This window comes from Podarcis bocagei (assembly GCF_964188305.1).
Source record: "Podarcis bocagei genome assembly, chromosome: 13".
Lineage (NCBI taxonomy): Eukaryota > Metazoa > Chordata > Lepidosauria > Squamata > Lacertidae > Podarcis > Podarcis bocagei.
The window spans coordinates 24745238-24763577 of record NC_138138.1 but is presented as its reverse complement, the minus strand read 5'-3'; the positions used below and the strand labels follow the sequence as shown (position 1 = coordinate 24763577).

General features: G+C 43.4%; 1 protein-coding gene across 6 annotated transcripts in view; it reads right to left on the bottom strand.

The window, feature by feature from the left end:
* The window catches only part of MLLT6 (MLLT6, PHD finger containing), a 99635-nt gene that overhangs the window by 40393 nt on the left and 40902 nt on the right, over positions 1-18340 (bottom strand). For all 6 annotated transcript variants that reach the window (XM_081166158.1, XM_081166156.1, XM_081166159.1 and 3 more), the window contains exon 8: positions 2686-2784. In XM_081166158.1, coding sequence (XP_081022284.1) covers positions 2686-2784 — 99 coding nt within the window. The remainder of the gene's footprint in view (positions 1-2685; positions 2785-18340) is intronic.

Here is an 18340-nt window from a genome sequence, read left to right as displayed (position 1 = left end):
AGCGGGACCTATTTATCTACTTGTACTTGCATGCTTTTGAACTGCTAGGTTGGCAGGAGCTGGGACTGAGCAACGGGAGCTCACTCCGTCACAGGGTTTTGAACCACTGACCTTCCAATTGGCAAGCCCAAGAGGCTCAGTGTTTTAGACCACAGCGTCACCCACGTCCCTGGTCGTCCGCAACATCTAGAGGGCACCACATTGGCAACCCATGGTATACCATGTGGTTTCTAATCTCTTGCCCCCAGTGTTCACACATTACAAAACTCTGCAGTTGGCCCCATTGGTTCTGGTTCTAATCACAAAATGACATTAGAAACTCTATTTACATGCCTCCACTAAATATTTTTTTCCACAGATTATCCATGACTGATATTTACCTGCAATATGAAGATGTCACCAAGCACTTAGTCTATCTGATCAACATTAACAATATGGTGGTGGGGGCTTACACACATTGAGCTCCTCATCCAATCCATGTGGCTGCTCACAATCTCTGTTAAGCATCTCCACACATGTTTAATTTCATTCACATGAAATAGACAGCGTTTCCAAGTGAAGAGGCGAAAGGGGGTGACCAGGCCCCTTCTGGACAAACCTTTGGAGAACAACAGTTGAACTAAACTAATCCCACAAGAATATAAATCCACATTCAGGCTAGGCTAGATCCAATTAAAACAATCTAGTTTAATTAAGCAGGATAGGATTGCAGGGCAGACGACAGTTTCCCCAGGAATTACTCATTAGCAGAGGGGTTTCTGATGGTTAAACAAATGATGTTTTCAAGAAGTGAAAGCAAGCTCTACTAAGGGTCCCACTTATATGCTCCACACCCTGCACCTGTATGGATGAGGCCCGCTGCAAACTAATGAGAACCATACTTCAGGGTCCTGCTGCAGATTTATGCATTATTTTGTTCCTATGGTCTTCAAGGGAGGAAGCCGATTTCCTAGCCCGCTGGTGCCCCCAAACATTGAGCCCCTAAGCTACATTATAAGGAGCATAGGTCCAAGAGCTGGCAAGGTTCAGAGTGGGTAACCAGCTGGCACTTCCTGCCACTATTTTATTAAATTTCCATACCACTTTATACATGTAGATCTCAGGGCAGTTCACAACATAAAATCACAATATAGAAAACACAAAATACACAATAATAAAAAAATTTAAAGACAACCCAATAATCCCCTCCAATAATGCATGAGTAGACATACATAAGATTATTATTATTAAATTTATATCCTACCCTTCTTCCTGAGGGAGTTCAGATTGCACAGCTAATCACTTTGTTTCATACCAGCTGCATTTTTGTGGTATCTGAACATCAAACCACATCCTACAATCTCACAAAATCCAGCAACATCATCTCAATACATGACTTAAAATATGCACGCTTTCAAACAGCCTACCGTGCCCAGTGCAATCTGGTACAAAGTGAGTAAAAATGTTTATCTTAAGGATGGAACTAGATCAAGTGGTTTGAAAGAGGGATAACTGCTTCAGCAGCAAATACACGCATCCCGTTTTTAGCTCCGGTTAACAGGTCTTGCAGGAGTTTGTATTGTTTCAAAACCCTGCAAAACCTGTTTGGCCAGAGGTAACAGTGGGACAAAAGAAGTATGTGTGCAATGACTACAGAAACAGATTCCTCTCTCTTGGACCACTTTCAGCTCTTTAAAAAAAACACTGCCCATCTCCAGCCTCAAAGTCCAATTATTATGCATTACGCATGTGAACAAAAACCTATGTGTGAACACATATGGGACTTTTTATTGAACCAAGCAATTGGCAACATTGAAGCAATCATAGTACAAACAGAACTGCCTGAAATTCAAGCCAAGAGATTGATTTTTCCATAGAAAATCTGCTGCCAGAGGCTTGGAAAACAGAGCTGGAAATGGAATTCCTCCAGCAGGCTTTCACTTCCCTACTTAGCCTAATGGGCTAACCCTGATGCAGATTAAATAATGTGAGATTTGGCCCTAGAAAATGTAGCCCAGTCATTTCACCTGGTTTACAATCAGGCTTGATAGACAGAGAGAGAGCAAAGCAAAGCTCTGCGATTAGATTATTAATGCTACGGAAGGCCTGAAGTGAAACATGTTCTTCAGGAACGAGCTGTGACATGCTTCTGAAATCACTCAAGGGTTTAGCTTAGCGATTATGTCATCAGCAGCAGACAGCTGCAATATGAGCTTCTCAGGGCTCAGAGCTTGCTTGTGGTAGGAAAGTGAAGGGAAGAGCATTGGGGGAATGTGTGCAATTAGGACCTGAAACAAATTGGAGTAGGTGCAGCAAGGAAGGACTTGTACATCTATCTATCTTTCTTTCTTCTCTTGCTTGATCTATTTTTTTCACTCTCAAGGGAGGGCTGTGTATAAAACACAGGTCCTGTATTCGGGTAAACTATTATTATTATTATTATTATTATTATTATTATTATTATTATTAATAATAATAAAATTTATATACCACCCTTCACCCAAAGATCATAGGACAGTTTAATCTTGTTTGTACACCCAGAAAAACTGAATTCTGCAATCTGAAAAATGAAAACAACTTCTACGCTTTTTCAAGAGGCTGAATATTAGACACCGATACCAAATATCACAGCACTTGCCAAAACAAACAAACAACCAACAAATATTGGTGCTCCATTGCAAACACCTCACATGGGGTTTTCATTACCTTTTCAGTGACAATGGGAGTGGAGGACAGTGTGAGACTTGTGGGTGATTCCGAATGCTTCTTGTGCTTCTGTTTAGGCCTTTCCTTGTCCTTCCGACTCTGCAAAAGGAAGATCAAAAGACAATGTTTTCCACCCTTCCAGCAGCAAGTGAGAAAGGAAGCTGTAAGGAGAAGGCATCAAGCAAGGATGACAGTCTAGAGTGTATATCTCAGAAGCCGTTTCTTTCCCCACCATCCACAGCAACTCTGGCTCGTCACCAAAAACATCTGCCTGGAGTAACCGCTCCTCCAGGTGCAGACAACATCTGGCATGCAGATCCATGACAAAAATCCATATCAGGTTCAGATTAAGATTATACATATACACACATGCATATACACCATACAAGGCCCTCCAGCTATTCACCGGGAATTCCTTCTCCTGCATCAGCTTCATCAGAGGACACCTGAATTTTGCCTCTCCTTAAAAAATAAAGAAATCACTAAATCCCAAGAAAAGGTTATTCGAGATTTTTCACTGCCCAGAAAAGCTGGCCAATACATCCTGAAAACAGCTAATTAAATGGTTTTGAAAATATTTGTTTAATTTTTGTTATGGTTTATACATTTCTTGGGAGGCTTAGGGAGGTCCTCAAACACCATCCAGTGAATCACTGGGAACCCTGCTTAGTAACTGTTATTCATGCTTCTTTTTCCTGCTTCAGGGACTAGAAACTTGATTTCATTTCTTGAAATGAATAAAACAGCATTACAAAATCTGTGCCCAATATCAAAACCCCTCTTTCTGCAGTGTCGTTTTCATTAGTTATAGAACATGCCAGGTCCCCTGGAAGAACCACTTGTCCATATGATTCTGTACAAGGGCAGCTTCTCCCTAACATTTCAAAGACTTAGTTTGCATTCATGGGGCGCATTGCATAAATTTGCAAGCTCCTGCTGTCTCGGGGTTCAGGAAGAGGTTGTGGGTCCCCCCCCCTTAATGTGTGTGACATTTAGTTCCAGCCACATCTTTCAGAAGACATCTGAAGGCAGCCCTGTTTAGGGAAGCTTTTAATGTTTGACAGACTACTGTATTTTAATATTTTGTTGGAAGCCGCCCAGAGTTGAAACCCAGCCAGATGGGCAGTGTATAAATAAATTATTATTATTATTATTATTATTATTATTATTATTATTATTATTATTATTAATCTCTTGTGGCTTAACGGGGATAGCCATGGCTAAAGGACAACTATCACATGTCAGAGGTCCAGGTTCCTATAACAGACCTGATTCATTCACAACTTTTATGTAGATTGAGAGAAAGAAAATGTATCTGAGTGATAGAGCACATCATTTGCATGTAAGTTTGCACCCTGGCCTCTCCAGTTAAAAAAAGATCAGGTAGAAGGAGATGATGGGAAAGTCCTGTACCTGAAGCCCTGGACAGATGCTGCCACTCCGATATTACTGAGCTAGATGAGTAAATTGCTTCAGTGGCTGAACTGGGAGAGAAAAAGGAGTTGGAAAAGAATGGAAGGAAGTGGGATAGTTAGGCACGTCTGCCGGAAAAGAGGTAGGATGGCATCTAATCCCACATCAGAAGACTGGGTATTAGTCCGCTTGCTGTGTACATCCTGCTTTTCTTCTTACCCTGCTAAGTAGTCTTACAAGGCATCTGTTACCCAACCCACATTGTTTCTGCAGGTGTTAGCACCTGTGTCATAAACCTGTGGCGCTTCTGCTGTTCTTTGCCTTGATAAACTAGCATGCTGTGTCTGAACTCCAATACTGTATTAAACCGATTATAACCCACCTTGACTATAGTATTTTATTTTAAAAATGAGGTATAAAATTCGATAATCGCTAAATAAACAAGCAATCAAGCTTCGCACTGGAATTAGGTGTGTCTCCTAATTGCAATCTATGATAGAAGGACATAAAGCAATCGTTGCTAAATTTAGGTTGCCTTCAGAGTGTCACTGTTTTGCGGGGATGATTCAAACCCATACTTGGAAATGTAGGCCTGCGCAGTTAAAGAGGAATGGGACAGCTACAAGAGGCATTGGGGGCTGCATAAAATGAGGTTGGGGCCATAGTTTGCCCACCTGTGCTACAAACAAAACCCACATGTGTTGTGAAGAACACCTTTTCTTTTGTAAAGCAAACTTCTAGCTCTTGATCAGGACTTTTTGTATGCTGCAATTCTGGAAGATCACAGAAGAGAAATGCAGGTTGCGTAGTGGGTACAGAAATTCAGTTTCCTGAGAATCTCAAGTTTCATTTTTAAAATGCAGCTGTCTAGGTCTTTATGGATTTTAAGATATACACGGAAATATGCGGGTAATCGCTGAGGAAATATTTGCAACCAGAGATAGCTGAAAAAGATTTGCAAGAGTGGAGACTGGTGCATCAATGACCTCACCCCTCCTGTTTCTAGCAAAAGCAAACCATGAAAATGACCTCCATTTGCATGATTTATACATGTTGCAAAAGTCAACTTTTCTTGGCACAGAATCTGAATTTCCTGACAGCAGGTCCCCCCCCCTTCAGAGTGGAGTACACTCAGCCCTGCTTGTGGCTCCAGGGACAGCCTTGACAAAGTGTGTGGCTAACGCCTGGCAAAATCTCTGTGACCAAAAGCCAGGCAGAGGCCTGAGAAGAATTCCAATGGTCAGGCAGCTCTTTCCCCTCTTTGCGCTCATGGTAAGCAGAATAAATTATGCAAATCAATGAATCACCAGTTGGATCACATTTCTCCAGGGCTGAAAACATCCTCACTGAATTCCAATTTGTTTCCAGGTATAATTCAAAGCACTGGTCTCATAAGAGGAGCCCTGTGGGATAATACCAAATGCCCATGTAGTCCAGCATCTTGTTCTTGCAGCGGCCAACTAGATGCATTTGGAAACCAGTATTCAGAGACATACTGCCTCTAATAGCGCAGGTAGCCATTATCCTTTATGAACTTGTCTACGCCAGTGGTTCCCAATTAGCTAAATACCCAGGGCCCCTTATTTTTCAAAACCCAAGCCACGGACCCCCTACTTTTGAAAGTTTTGAAAACTCTATGGTAGTTACCTCTGCATTTATTTATTTATTTATTTATTTATGGAACAAAATGTGGGGTAGCTCCTAACAAGCAAAGGATTTTAGGTATACTGTACTAAAAAAACAGACTAGGTCTGAGCGTTATCTGGTTTTCAACATCGTGATATATCAGCAGCTAAGCATCACATTATTCTGATATATCACAATGTCTGAAATTGCAGATCAGGCGTGGTGATGAGGGAAGTAGCAGTCAAGGAGATCGTGTGGGTCGGGTGCCTGCAGATCAGGTGTGGGGATGAGGGAAGGGGCAGCTGTGGAGATCAGATGGGTGGGGGAAGGAGAGGAAGCAGAGTCACCTCCACTGCATGGTTTGAGTGGGAGGGGATTGGGGTACATCAAGCCACAGTCAAGGGGGCAGCCAGCAGTGGCAGCCAGTGAAGATGCACTGTCTGCTGTGGCTGCTGCTGCTGCTTTCCTACTGAGAAAAGCTGCTCCACCTCAGCACCAGGGGAAGGTAGTATCATGGTAAGGCAGCTCAGAGCAGCCACGTTATCAGCCGAGATCATCGCGGGATATCGGCAGTGCCTTGAAATCAGCTGCCCTGCTCTCCCTCGCACAAGGAGCAATATATTGCTGAATATTGCCAGGTCAAAATCATTGTCGCAGTGTGATTTCAAAACTGATTTGGGCCAATATATTGAAAAATCACACAGCGCTAAAATCTGTGATATTGCTATGCAAAAAATAACAAACAAACAAAAAATAGTTGGGAGGGGGGAGGCAAGGGGGAGGCGGTAGACTAACTGGGTGTGTTCCGTGGATCTCCAGGGGTCCCAGGACTCAAAATTGGGAACCACTGGTCTACACCATTCAAGTTGGTGGCCATATTTACATCTTGTGGTAGCAAATGCCATAGTTTAACTATGCACTATGTAAAGCAGTACAGTCGTACCTTGGAAGTCGAACGGAACCCGTTCCCGAAGTCCGTTCGACTTCCAAAACGTTCGGAAACCAAAGTGTGGCTTCTGATTGGCTGCAGGAAGCTCCTGCAGCAACTGGAAGTCACGCAAACCACGTCAGACGTTCAGCTTCCAAAAATAGTTTGGAAACTCACTTCCAGGTTTGCAACGTTTGGGAGCCAAAATGTTCAAGAAAACCAAGGTACGACTGTACTTCCTTTTGTCCATTCTGAATCTTCCCTCATTTAGCTTTGGTAGACTCCAGGTTCTAGTATTACGAGAGAGGGAGAAAAACGTCTCCCTCTCTACTATCTCCACACCTTGCATACTTTTATACACCTCTGTTATATCCTCACTTACTCGCCTTTTTTCTTAACTAAAAAGTCCCAGATGTTGTGGCCATTTCTCATAAGGGAGTTGTTCCAGTCCTATGATGATTTAGGTTGCCGCTTTCTGAACCTTTACCAGGTCTACAATATCCTTCTGGAGGTGAAGCAATCAGAACTGAATACAGTATTTGAAGTGCAGTCACACCATAGATTTGTATACTGGCATTATGATATTAGCAGTTTTATTTTCAGTCCCCTTCATAATGATCTCCAACACAGATTTCACATTTTTCACCATTATCCCCTAGGAAATTGGTCCCTTCTAGGAGATCGAATGTCTCTTCCTCAGAGTGATTCCTTCCTTCCCAGAGAGCCTTACTCCTATTTTGTGTTCATCGCAAACAGCAGTGTTTCCATTCTGCTACAATTCAGTTTCCACGGAAACCTATGTTATTTGTCTCATTATTCAATATGGCTGTAATCAATTTAAATGGAACGGAAAAGTAAAAAAACTATGCAGAAAATAATGTTGATTACTTATATAACATTTACAGACCTAAAATACAATCAAAGTGAATACCACTCATATTCACTTGTGTTATTTCCGTTCCTGACCTCCGACGAACATGCACACTGGCAAATTTTTGCTCCCATTTCCATATCTGAGGGAATTATCCGACATCCATTCCCTGGCTACCACTGCCATGTTCCCAAAGGCTTCATACACCAACCCCTGCCTCTCTCAACTTCTACATTTCATCACCATTGAGGAACAAACGTTTTCCCCAAGGACCAAGAGCATATTGCATGGAGAAAACATTCATGAGTTCTACCCAGTTGCAAGATAGTCATACATGTAAGATTCAGTACAATACTCTGCATACCCCGCACACCTCAGCTGGCTTTCTACCTGCCTGCTCTATATTTATTGAATTAATTTACTTTGAGCTTGAAATCTGTTAGGTAAAAAAGCGGGGGGCTAGTCTGCCCTGGCCTCTTCACCTGATTCCAAATTCATTTGTCCCTGGAGTGCCCCTCTTGTTTATATGCAGCCCCCATGTCACTAGTATGCCTTAGATTGAATGCATTGTTTTACTTATTATTTAAAGTCCAATCATAGAGTGGTATATAAAAGTGTTAAATTATACACATGTATGTAGGCGCTGTGGTCTAAACCACTGAGCCTAGGGTTTGCCGATGGGAAGGTCAGCGGTTCGGGGTGAGCTCCTGCTGCTCAGTCCCAGCTCTTGCCAACCTAGCAGTTCAAAAGCACGTCAAAGTGCAGGTAGATAAATAGGTAAACGGGAAGGTAAACGGGAAGGTAAACGGAGTTTCCATGCGCTGCTCTGGTTTCACCAGAAGCGGCTTAGTCATGCTGGCCACATGACCCGGAAAAACTGTCTGCGGACAAACATTGGCTCCCTCGGCCAGTAAAGCGAGATGAGCGCCGCAACCCCAGAGTTGTTCACCACTGGACTTAACTGCCAGGCGTCCTTTACCTTTGCATACACATTCACTTATTATTTATATACCGGTAAGTCACAGTACTGTACTTTTTTGGGCCCAGAAATTTCCTTAAAATTTAGTGATTTCCTTAAAATAGAAGCTTTGGGGTACATCTTATATACATTTACCTAGGAATAAGTCTAACTGAATTCAGCAGGATTTGCTTCTTAAAAGACATACACAGGATTCCATTGTCAGTTCCTTTTCTATAAGCAGGTACAGGAACAGCAGTTTCACGTGAACAAAGAAATGCCAGATCAACTCCTCAAACCAAGAAATTTTGCATAAAAGAACAGAGAAAAATATTACTTTTAAAAAAATCAATCTGTGAAAAAATTAAAACGAGCAAACTTTAGATTAGAAGTGTATAAGAGAGATTAACAAATCTGGTTTCAGTATTTCCAGCTGACATATATGCAGCCCAATGCTATTATGCATGTTAGCTCAGAAAAAAAGTCTCACCGAGTTCAATAGAGCTTCCATTAAAGTGTGTACAGTTTTGCAGCATTAAATCAATTTTGCAATAGTAATATAAATCAATAATTTAAGGCTTACTTGGCTTATTTGCAATTCGTGTGTTGATTTCCAGTTTTATAAATTGTGCTTTTTTTAAAAAAAAAGTCTCAGTTTTCACTTTAGCTTTTACTTTGTTTGCCTTAAAAACAAAAAACAAAAAAACCTTAAGATATCCCCCACCCCCATAAAGACGACACAGCATTCTGGGTTTCGAGTCATCTGAACAAATCCAGTTCAGAAGATTCACTTTACCGCATATTGGTTGCCATAAGAAGAAATGTAACACCTGAAGGGTTGACCTTTCACAGAGTAAAAAAAAATGGTGGTGGATATTTCTGAAGAACACAATAACTGTTGTGTGTAAATATAGATCTTTCAGGCTGATGTGACATCATAGTGGGGATATGGGTTGTTGTTGTTTTTTAAAGCTTCTTTTGCAAAACTGTGCATAAATCTGCATTGCTCGGCGCTTGCCCCACACCTCTCTTCCCGTCCCACATACTACCTCTGGGGCAATTTTACAATTCTGTACAAAATACCCAAAGAGCATGCAAAACGAGCATTTAATAATAATAATAATTAATAATAATAGAAGCCAGTTGAGAAACCCTGAGTTTGCATTATCTTCCTTGTTGGGACACAAAAGCAGTCCTGCACACACTGACCCTGGGATGTCAATGGCCGTGTCTTGACTCTTAACTCAAAATACCCTCAGTCATTCTCTTATGCCAACTGATTCCCCCACACCTTCTCCCCTCTGACTCTTAATACCCACCCACCTTTTCCTCAGATCTCCCTCTTCCCCAGCCCCCACACGCACACTGACACAACTTTTAAATGCCTGCCCACTTTTGCTAATGTCTGCCTTGCCGTCCAGAGTGTTAGAAACCCCACTGTCACTGGCGAGGGGATTAAAGTCGGACTGGAGGAGAAGGGTGGGGGCGCTGACCTTATGATAGATCCCTTCGAAATAAAAGGCCACCCCTACCTTCCCGACTCTCCAGACTCCTTTCCTCTGGGAATGCCTGGGTTTGTCAATCGCCTTGGGGTTGCCAAGTTCATTTCATTGCCCAAAGTTCACCAACAGGAAGAAAGTCTCTCTTTCCAAGCCTGCGCTGGGAGTTTCGAGCAGCTGGAGGTGGGGGGCGGGGGTGGCATTTCGGCAGGCACAGGAAAAGCCCGATAGTTAATGAGGAGGAGCGGGGAAGAGTGGAAAGGAGGGGGGGGGTGTTGAAAAAAAAGAAAAGAAAGGGAGGAGAAGGAGGAGGAAAGGAATGGGGAGGGGGGAAACTCTCGCCTTGCAAGCAAGGGAAGGCGGTGCCCACGTTGCACATACTAACTTGTAGATCTCCAACGTCAGGGCGAGTGAAATAGGATCCCTTCAGATGCCAGAAAGGGCCTTGCCCACAAGATCCTCCCTAGATTTCAACCCTCACCGCCCACCCCCGGCCTGGGCACTGCAGTGAGAGCAAAACGGGGGGGGGGGAGGGGGAGCGATAAAGTCTTGTCTGCCCCGCCTGGAAGGATACCTTCTTTATTCTGAGCAATGAAGCACACGGGCCAAGGGTAAAGCTCTGCCTTCGCTTCTTACCGAGCCTCAGCCTCGGAATGTGAACGAATCATAAGAGACGAGAGCACCTCTGAGCATGTGCATGGTTTCAGCCGGGATTCGGCGTTAGAACGTTGCCCTGGAATGCCCGCGGGAATGAGATGAATGATAGTGTCTCTGGGCATGTGCAATATTTTTCCCTCCCCTCCTTCACTCACACATGCTGCCTGTGTTTAGAATCGGTTTGCAGACCAAGGACAGAAAACTTGCACCGCACGTTTAAGGAAACTTTCCCCCCTTTAGACATACAAAATAGGCTAGACCAGATACTACTGAGCAGGTGGAAAGTGTCTTTACCTTAACACAATTAAAACGTGCACCCACCTCCCATGCTTCTGGAAACAGAGTGGAAGGTTTCCGAGCCAGACAAAGAGGCGAGCTGAGCCCTGAAACGTGGAGTAATTCTGAAGAAGTGTGTCTCTAACCATGTAAAGAACAAGGTAGCATTGAAGGAACACAACTTGGCTTCCAATTTGGAGGGCACTTCCTTTGCAAATTAAGCAACTGGCAGCAAGGATGCACTTCAGTTCAAAGTACCGAATGTTGCTGATATTTACTGTGTTTTTATCCTTACTGATATTTTGGTAGCTTGGGTTTTGCTGTATTTAAGGCTATAAAGTTCAGTATTTTATTCTAGTTGCACTCAGCCTTGGGATTGTTTTCAATGAAGGGCACTTTAGAAATACTGTATTTGGAATAAATGCATTTTGCCTCAGGCTAATCTCTTTCACAGGGTTTATCCGCAAGCACATCTTAATAACACTTCTGGCATTATAATGCTTCAGGTGAAAAGGTTGGGGGGGAGAGTTAAAGAATGCAAGAGTGTGATCTTTGCTTAGTTTTTGCTTAGGTAGGGAATGTGTGTTTGGCAGTAATATTTCAGATTGCTCATATGGTCATTAAATTCTCCTCCAGGCAAAGAACCCACAAAAGCTTCCTGCACATACTCTCATTTGGACAGACCAAAGTAGAGAAAAGGTCAGGTTCAATCTCTTTCCCTTGATATAATGTTCTATGTGAAGAGTGTGTGTGTGTGAAGTATATATATATAAAGGTAAAGGTAAAGGGACCCCTGACCATCAGGTCCAGTCGTGACCAACTCTGGGGTTGCGCGCTCATCTCGCTCTGTAGGCCGAGGGAGCCAGCGTTTGTCCGCAGACAGCTTCCGGGTCATGTGGCCAGCAAGACTAAGCCGCTTCTGGCGAACCAGAGCAGCACACGGAAACGCCGTTTACCTTCCCACCAGAGCGGTCCCTATTTATCTACTTGCACTTTGACGTGCTTTCGAACTGCTAGGTGGGCAGGAGCTGGGACCAAGCAACGGGAGCTCACCCCGTCGCAGGGATTCGAACCACCGACCTTCTGATCAGCAAGTTCTAGGCTCTGTGGTTTAACCCACAGTGCCACCCGCGTATATATATATGTGTGTGTGCAATTGCTTGAGTCCTCAGCTACTGTTGTACTGCTCACACTCTGGTTTAACTGAGGTTTACCAGCTCTGTCAAACTAGGGTGGGGTATAAAAATATCTTCCTGGGGTGTGTGCTCAGCATACAAGGAGGAAAACCACATTACTGAAACTTTAAACTTTTTAACTATTTTAGTTTAGTCTGATGCTGCAGGACTGATATAGGAGAAAAACTGAAGCGAAGAGAGAAACAGAACTTCTTTTACCAACCTTTTTCAAAAAAAATGGACCTATTTCTGTTGGTTCTTTCAGGTTACAGACAAAACTCTTTCTTCTTACAGCTTTTCCAGATTAAAGCACTCACTTGAAAGCTCCCGTATTTTCACACTGATAGAAGCTGGTCCAGCTAATTATTATATTGCCAGGTACTGCCAAATGGCACAAAGGCATTGGAGAGGCAAATTTTAAATACGTACATTATTTGCTCAGCCAAGTGAGATATTGATTTAGTTTCCCCCAATTTTGGCATTTTCCGTTCATTTGTGTGTTTGTACTATAACAGCTCCCATGAAATGTTGAGATACAAAATAAAATTGGGCATATAAATTCAGGGCAGAATTCTGTGTTTCAAAATGGGCTTGTTCTTTTCACATGTAAAACACATTCATTGGAAACAGCAAAAACAAATACTTGCAGGAAAAGCCTATGTGACGAAGATACCAACAAATTTGAAACTACACGACTTTAAAACAAGGCCGTGGATCCCTGCTAATGATCTGAACTATCCTAAACAACAGAGCCTAGGGCTTACCGATCAGAAGGTCGGCGGTTCAAATCCCCGTGACAGGGTGAGCTCCCGTTGCTCGGTCCCTGCTCCTGCCAACCTAGCAGTTCAAAAGCAGGTCAAAATGCAAGTAGATAAATAGGTACCGCTCTGGCAGGAAGGTAAATGGCGTTTCCGTGCGCTGCTCTGGTTCGCCAGAAGCAGCCTAATCATGCTGGCCACATGACCCGGAAGCTGTACGCCGGCTCCCTCGGCCAATAAAGCGAGATGAGCACTGCAAGCCCAGAGTCATCCGCGACTGGACCTAATGGTCAGGGGTCCCTTTACCTTTATCCAAACTTGGGAGGAACAGAACAGAGCGCCCACCGCCATATCTGAAGGTTGCGTCCTCCAGGATGGAAGTTGGGAGGAATTCTCCCCCCAATGACCGGTCCTAATCTCCCCTTCTCTGGCAGACAGAAATAAATCCACACGCTATCCTTCCCTTTTCCCAGCCATGTATGTCAGTTAATTATATTGGACGCAAAGCAACAAGTGCCACCTCCATGCTTCCTAGAAACGTTTGGCTGCTGGAAAGAGAGTACAGGACTAGACGGACCATGATCTGATCCCAGGAAGGTGATTTCTATGTTCTTGTGAGCATGAGGAACCTACAGCCCTCCAGAGTGTTGCTGGACTCCCAAGTTCCATCAGCCCCTCTCAGCATGGCTAATGAGTCAGGCATGATAAGGGATGTAGACCAGCATCATTTACAGGGCCACCAGTTAACCCATTCCAGCTATATAAACACCCCTCTCTACAGCAAGGAAGGGAAACCTTTGAGCCCGCCATAATAATAATAATAATAATAATTATTATTATTATTATTATTATTATTATTATTATTATTATTATTATTAATTAGTTATACCCTGCCCATCTGGCTGAGTTTCCCCAGCCACTCTGGGCAGCTCCGAATCAAGTATTAAAAACAATACAGCGTTAAATATTAAAAACTTCCCTGAACAGGGCTGCCTTCAGATGTCTTTTAAAGATAGGATAGCTACTTATTTCCTTCACATCTGAAGGGAGGGTGTTCCACAGGGTGGGCGCCACTACCAAGAAGGCTCTCTGTCTGGTTCCCTGTAGCCTTACTTCTCGCAATGAGGGAACCGCTAGAAGGCCCTCAGCGCTGGATCTCAGTGTCCAGGCTGAGCGATGGGGGTGGAGACGCTCCTTCAGGTATACAGGTATACATCCCCTGATGTTCCTGGACTGCACTCCCATCATCCCCTGGCATTGACCATGCTGGCTAGGGCTGATGGGTGTAGAGTCCAACAACACCTGGAGGGCCAAAACTTTCTCCACAACAACCTTTCCCCAACCTGGCACCCTCCAGATGTTTTGGACTACAACTCCCAACACTTAGAAGTTGTAGCCCACTGGCTGGAGTTGATGGAAATTATAGTCCAAAACATCTGGAGCGCCCTGGGATGGCAAAGGCTTGTCTTTAAGCATGAGTCTGCATAAGCAACCAGCAGGCTAATTTGCGTAAGGTTCTCAAACTCTGCAATTCTATAATTCTAAACAAAAGCAGGGGTGGAGATGATGGAATTTTCAAGTTGTGTGACAGCTGAAGTGACAAGCAGAAGCTATGCCCTACATGCAGATTGTTGATTACTGGGGTGGGGGGCACCTTTTGTTATGCAAAGCAACCAGCAGGACTGAGTTTGAGGCAGAAAAAAACAGCACAAACTCTTTCTCTTCCTATTCTCCCACTGAAAATCCTCTCCAATCCTGTTGCTTTTAGATAGGTATCGTGGTAGATGGCACCAGAGCCTGCCAACACAATGTGCTCCAATGTGTCCACAGTTGGATTTACTTCCCTTTTCCAGATTTTCCCTGGATTGGGGAAAAAACAGAGTTTACTGTTGAAAAACTGCAGGCTGCCCACTAGATACAGAGAATGCCATGTGAACAATGCCTTGGGGGAAAAATCCAGCTCAGAATCTATATCAAACTCCTGTGTGGATGAAGCCTAAGATAATGGAAGGCAGGCAAAGTTATTATCAATATTTGTTCAATTAGCGGCGATTAGACCTGCTTAAAGGCAAGGTGCTGATGACCTGTTCAGGGTTAAGTGTCAGACTCTATCTAGATCTCTCCTCTTCCCTCCTCTAACAATCTGCAGCTGTTTCAGCTGTACTGGGGAAGCTGTCCCTCTCTAACCAAGTCTGTTTCTAGGTTTCATGCACACTAGCTTTGGCTCCTGGGAGGGTACACATAATTTGTGGCTATAATTTATCCTCTAGGAAAAAGGATTTTCCAGGCTTTTGTGGGGGACGTAAGGAAGGATATGTGGTTGGCTACTTCCCCAATTTCTTTTATTTTATTCTGTAGGCCTGCAGTTTGCCTAGCTTCATTATAGATCCCAGGACAGGTACCTTTACTGCACCTTGCCAACAGTTTCCTTGATCATCTGTTTATTGGAGCATGATTGCCAGTACTATATAGATTAACAGAAAGAAATGATCTTGCTTCTCCCTCCCCCTTCTTCTTTTCTGAGTCTGTGCAAATATAGAACCTTTCTCTTCCATAGCCTGCCTGGTGTCAGCTGCTCTCCAAATCACCTGCCAATCATCCTGGTTTCCTCTCCCCACTGCCTTTTTGGCTCATACTCTGTTCCATTACCACCATTTACCTTGTGCTGATCTCTCTCCTGCCTCTCTTTCTCTTTTCCTGTTTCCACCATTTTCCTTGGCAGCAGCTGCCTTCGGCATCGAAGCCAACCTACCTTTAAGCTGCATTAAAGGCCTAGTACATATACAGTGATACCTCTGGTTACGAACTTAATTCGCTCTGGAGGTCCGTTCTTAACCTGAAACCATTCTTAAACTGAGGTACCACTTTAGCCAATGGGGCCTCCTGCTGCTGCCGCACCGCCACCGCACGATTTCTCTTCTCATCCTGAGGTAAAGTTCTTAACCTGAGGTACTACTTCTGGGTTAGCGGAGTCTGTAACCCGAAGTGTTTGTAACCCGAGGTGTTTGTAACCCGAGGTACCACTATACTAGGAAATTGGATGGAATGACCGTCTGACTGACTGACAGCCAGTACAGTTGCAACTGATCAAGGCAGCAGGGCTAAAAACAAACCAGTGCCTCTCAGTTTTGCATAACTAATAACTGTGTGGAACTCTGAGCTTTTGGTCACATAAAACATGACTTGACAAGGGTGAGCTATCTCTTTCCCCGCCGTCCCCGCCCCCGCAAATCCAGTTGCAAATGGCACTGAAACAGATTCTGCTACCGTTCTAGGCAAGTGTTAATTTCTCCAAAGTGAGATGCTAGGGTTCAAGTTGGGCTAATAAACCATATCCTCTTACTTGGAAATCCTTTGCTTCAATCCCAGATTAGAGAGTTGGGGTGCGATGGGGGTGGGGAGAAGAGATGCTTTTATTAAGGCACTCTGCATATGCTCTTCTAAATATTACAAGTTCTTGTGTTTTTCTTCTGGCACTGAAAACAGGTTTCAAGTTTGTTCTAGCTGTATGATCTGACCACATCGTATTTGCTAGAGAGGATAAGATATACAATAGTATAGGTGAATTGTACAGTATGTTTCTTTCTACACAGTGTTGCTGTATAGCAGGAGTGGCAACAACTGATTGAAGTATGGAGAACAGCTGGAAAATGGTTTATCTGCAGCAGTGGATACAAGAGCAGAAGCCTTAAGTATTCCCTTCACAAGCCTGAAAAACTTTATCTAGAGATGAAAATTAAACCCTGGTTACAGACCTCTCAGATAAGGTTAGGGCAATTTTTGCAGGATGCCCTCTTTTTTTCTTTTCACCAGCCATTTACAGTGCAAGCCAAAGAATATTTATTCAGAAATAAGTTCAAATAATGTTTACTGAGAAATAGGTCCCACTGGACTTCTATGGAGTTTACTCCCCACCCAGTTAAGTGTGTTCAGGATTTCACTGTCCGTCTTCTAATAGTTAAATCCTTTACAGATTTCAAATAGGCAGAGGAAGAGAATTGTGACATAGGGTTTTTCATACTAGCAATTTTCTCTGGTATTGGGAGCTCGTTTGTTCATCCCAAACTGTGGCATTCCCATGGTGCCCCATGTGCTGGAAAGACTTCCACTACAACTGCTGCAAAATAATTTTAGGGGTGATCTTACAGTTGCACGACTGCCTCACCTGGGATAATAAAGGAATGTTTGCTGGTGCTGTTGATGACTGTGCGTAATCCCTCTTCTCCCCTCCACCACTATTTTGTTCTGAAAGAGTGAAACTGACAACACTCCCCACTATTCACCACAGTAGGCAAACTGACCCATGACACTGGCATCCATTTCATCAGGATTCTCCAGTCTTGCACTAAGGCAGCAGTGGCGGGAGTGGGGGGGAAAGCCTTATCATTTTCACCATGTGTACATCAGCACTGGTGTGCAGTGATTAACAAGTGCTGGTGAAATCGACAGTGCTTCAAGAAGAGGAGGAAGTACAGATGGAAAACACCAACCAGAAGGCTACATTGGTGGAGTATAAGCAAGAAGACTTTTGGATCATATGGATTACAAATCTGCGAAAGATGCGAAAGATGGAGGAGGAGGTCCCTGGAGTACTTGGAATACAGGAATTTAAAATAAAGAAGAAATATAACTGGGGCCTCCACTTTGAAGATGAAGGGTTCGTGGAATCTTTGCAGCAATTGTTTTTAAGTACTCTTGTGGGAAGAAAATTTGATTTGATTGGGACAGAACTCCTTAGAGATTTGATGACCAACATAAAGGATTACCAACAAGACCGGCGGAGAGGGACTGAAAGAGATTTGAAAGCCTCGGATGTGAGGAATCCAGGCTAAGAACTGTTACTATGGACGTGTATTTGGGAAGGGACGGAAACTGGGGATGGGAGGGAGGGGGAAAACAGAACTTTAAAAACACTCATGACTTTTGGATTTAGTTAACATGATCTTTATCTAATACAAACTGGGAAATCGATGGAAGGGAATTTGAGTCCAACTTAGGAAAGAACCAATTTTTTTATAAAAGATGTCATATTAAGATGGTAAAGAGGGAAATAATAACTTGCTGACAGAATTATGGAAATGGGGATGCATGAAGGGGGGTGGGGGAAGTCAAGGAACAAGGTTAAGAAAGTAAGATTCTTGAAATTATGCATGTTTTTTGTCTTTGTCTTTTCTCTGTGTGTTATGTCTTTATAAAATGTGAAAAACCAATAAAAATTTTATATATAAAAAAAGAAATCGACAGTGCTTCTCCCTATCTCTGCACAGTGATTAGAGAAGCCTGGGTAAAACCAATAAACCTTGACAGTTTCCCTGGGGGTTCTGAAGGCTAGAGAAGGGAGGGTATCTTGTTAATTTCATCTATGTCCAGAAAAACAAGGAAAAGTCTTGTGGCACCTGAAAAGATTCTGGGCTGTTTTGGCTGCAAAAGAGCAACACAGTTATTATCCTGCTGTAAATCTAAGTCTGGATATGAGTTTGTGATGCTGGAGCAC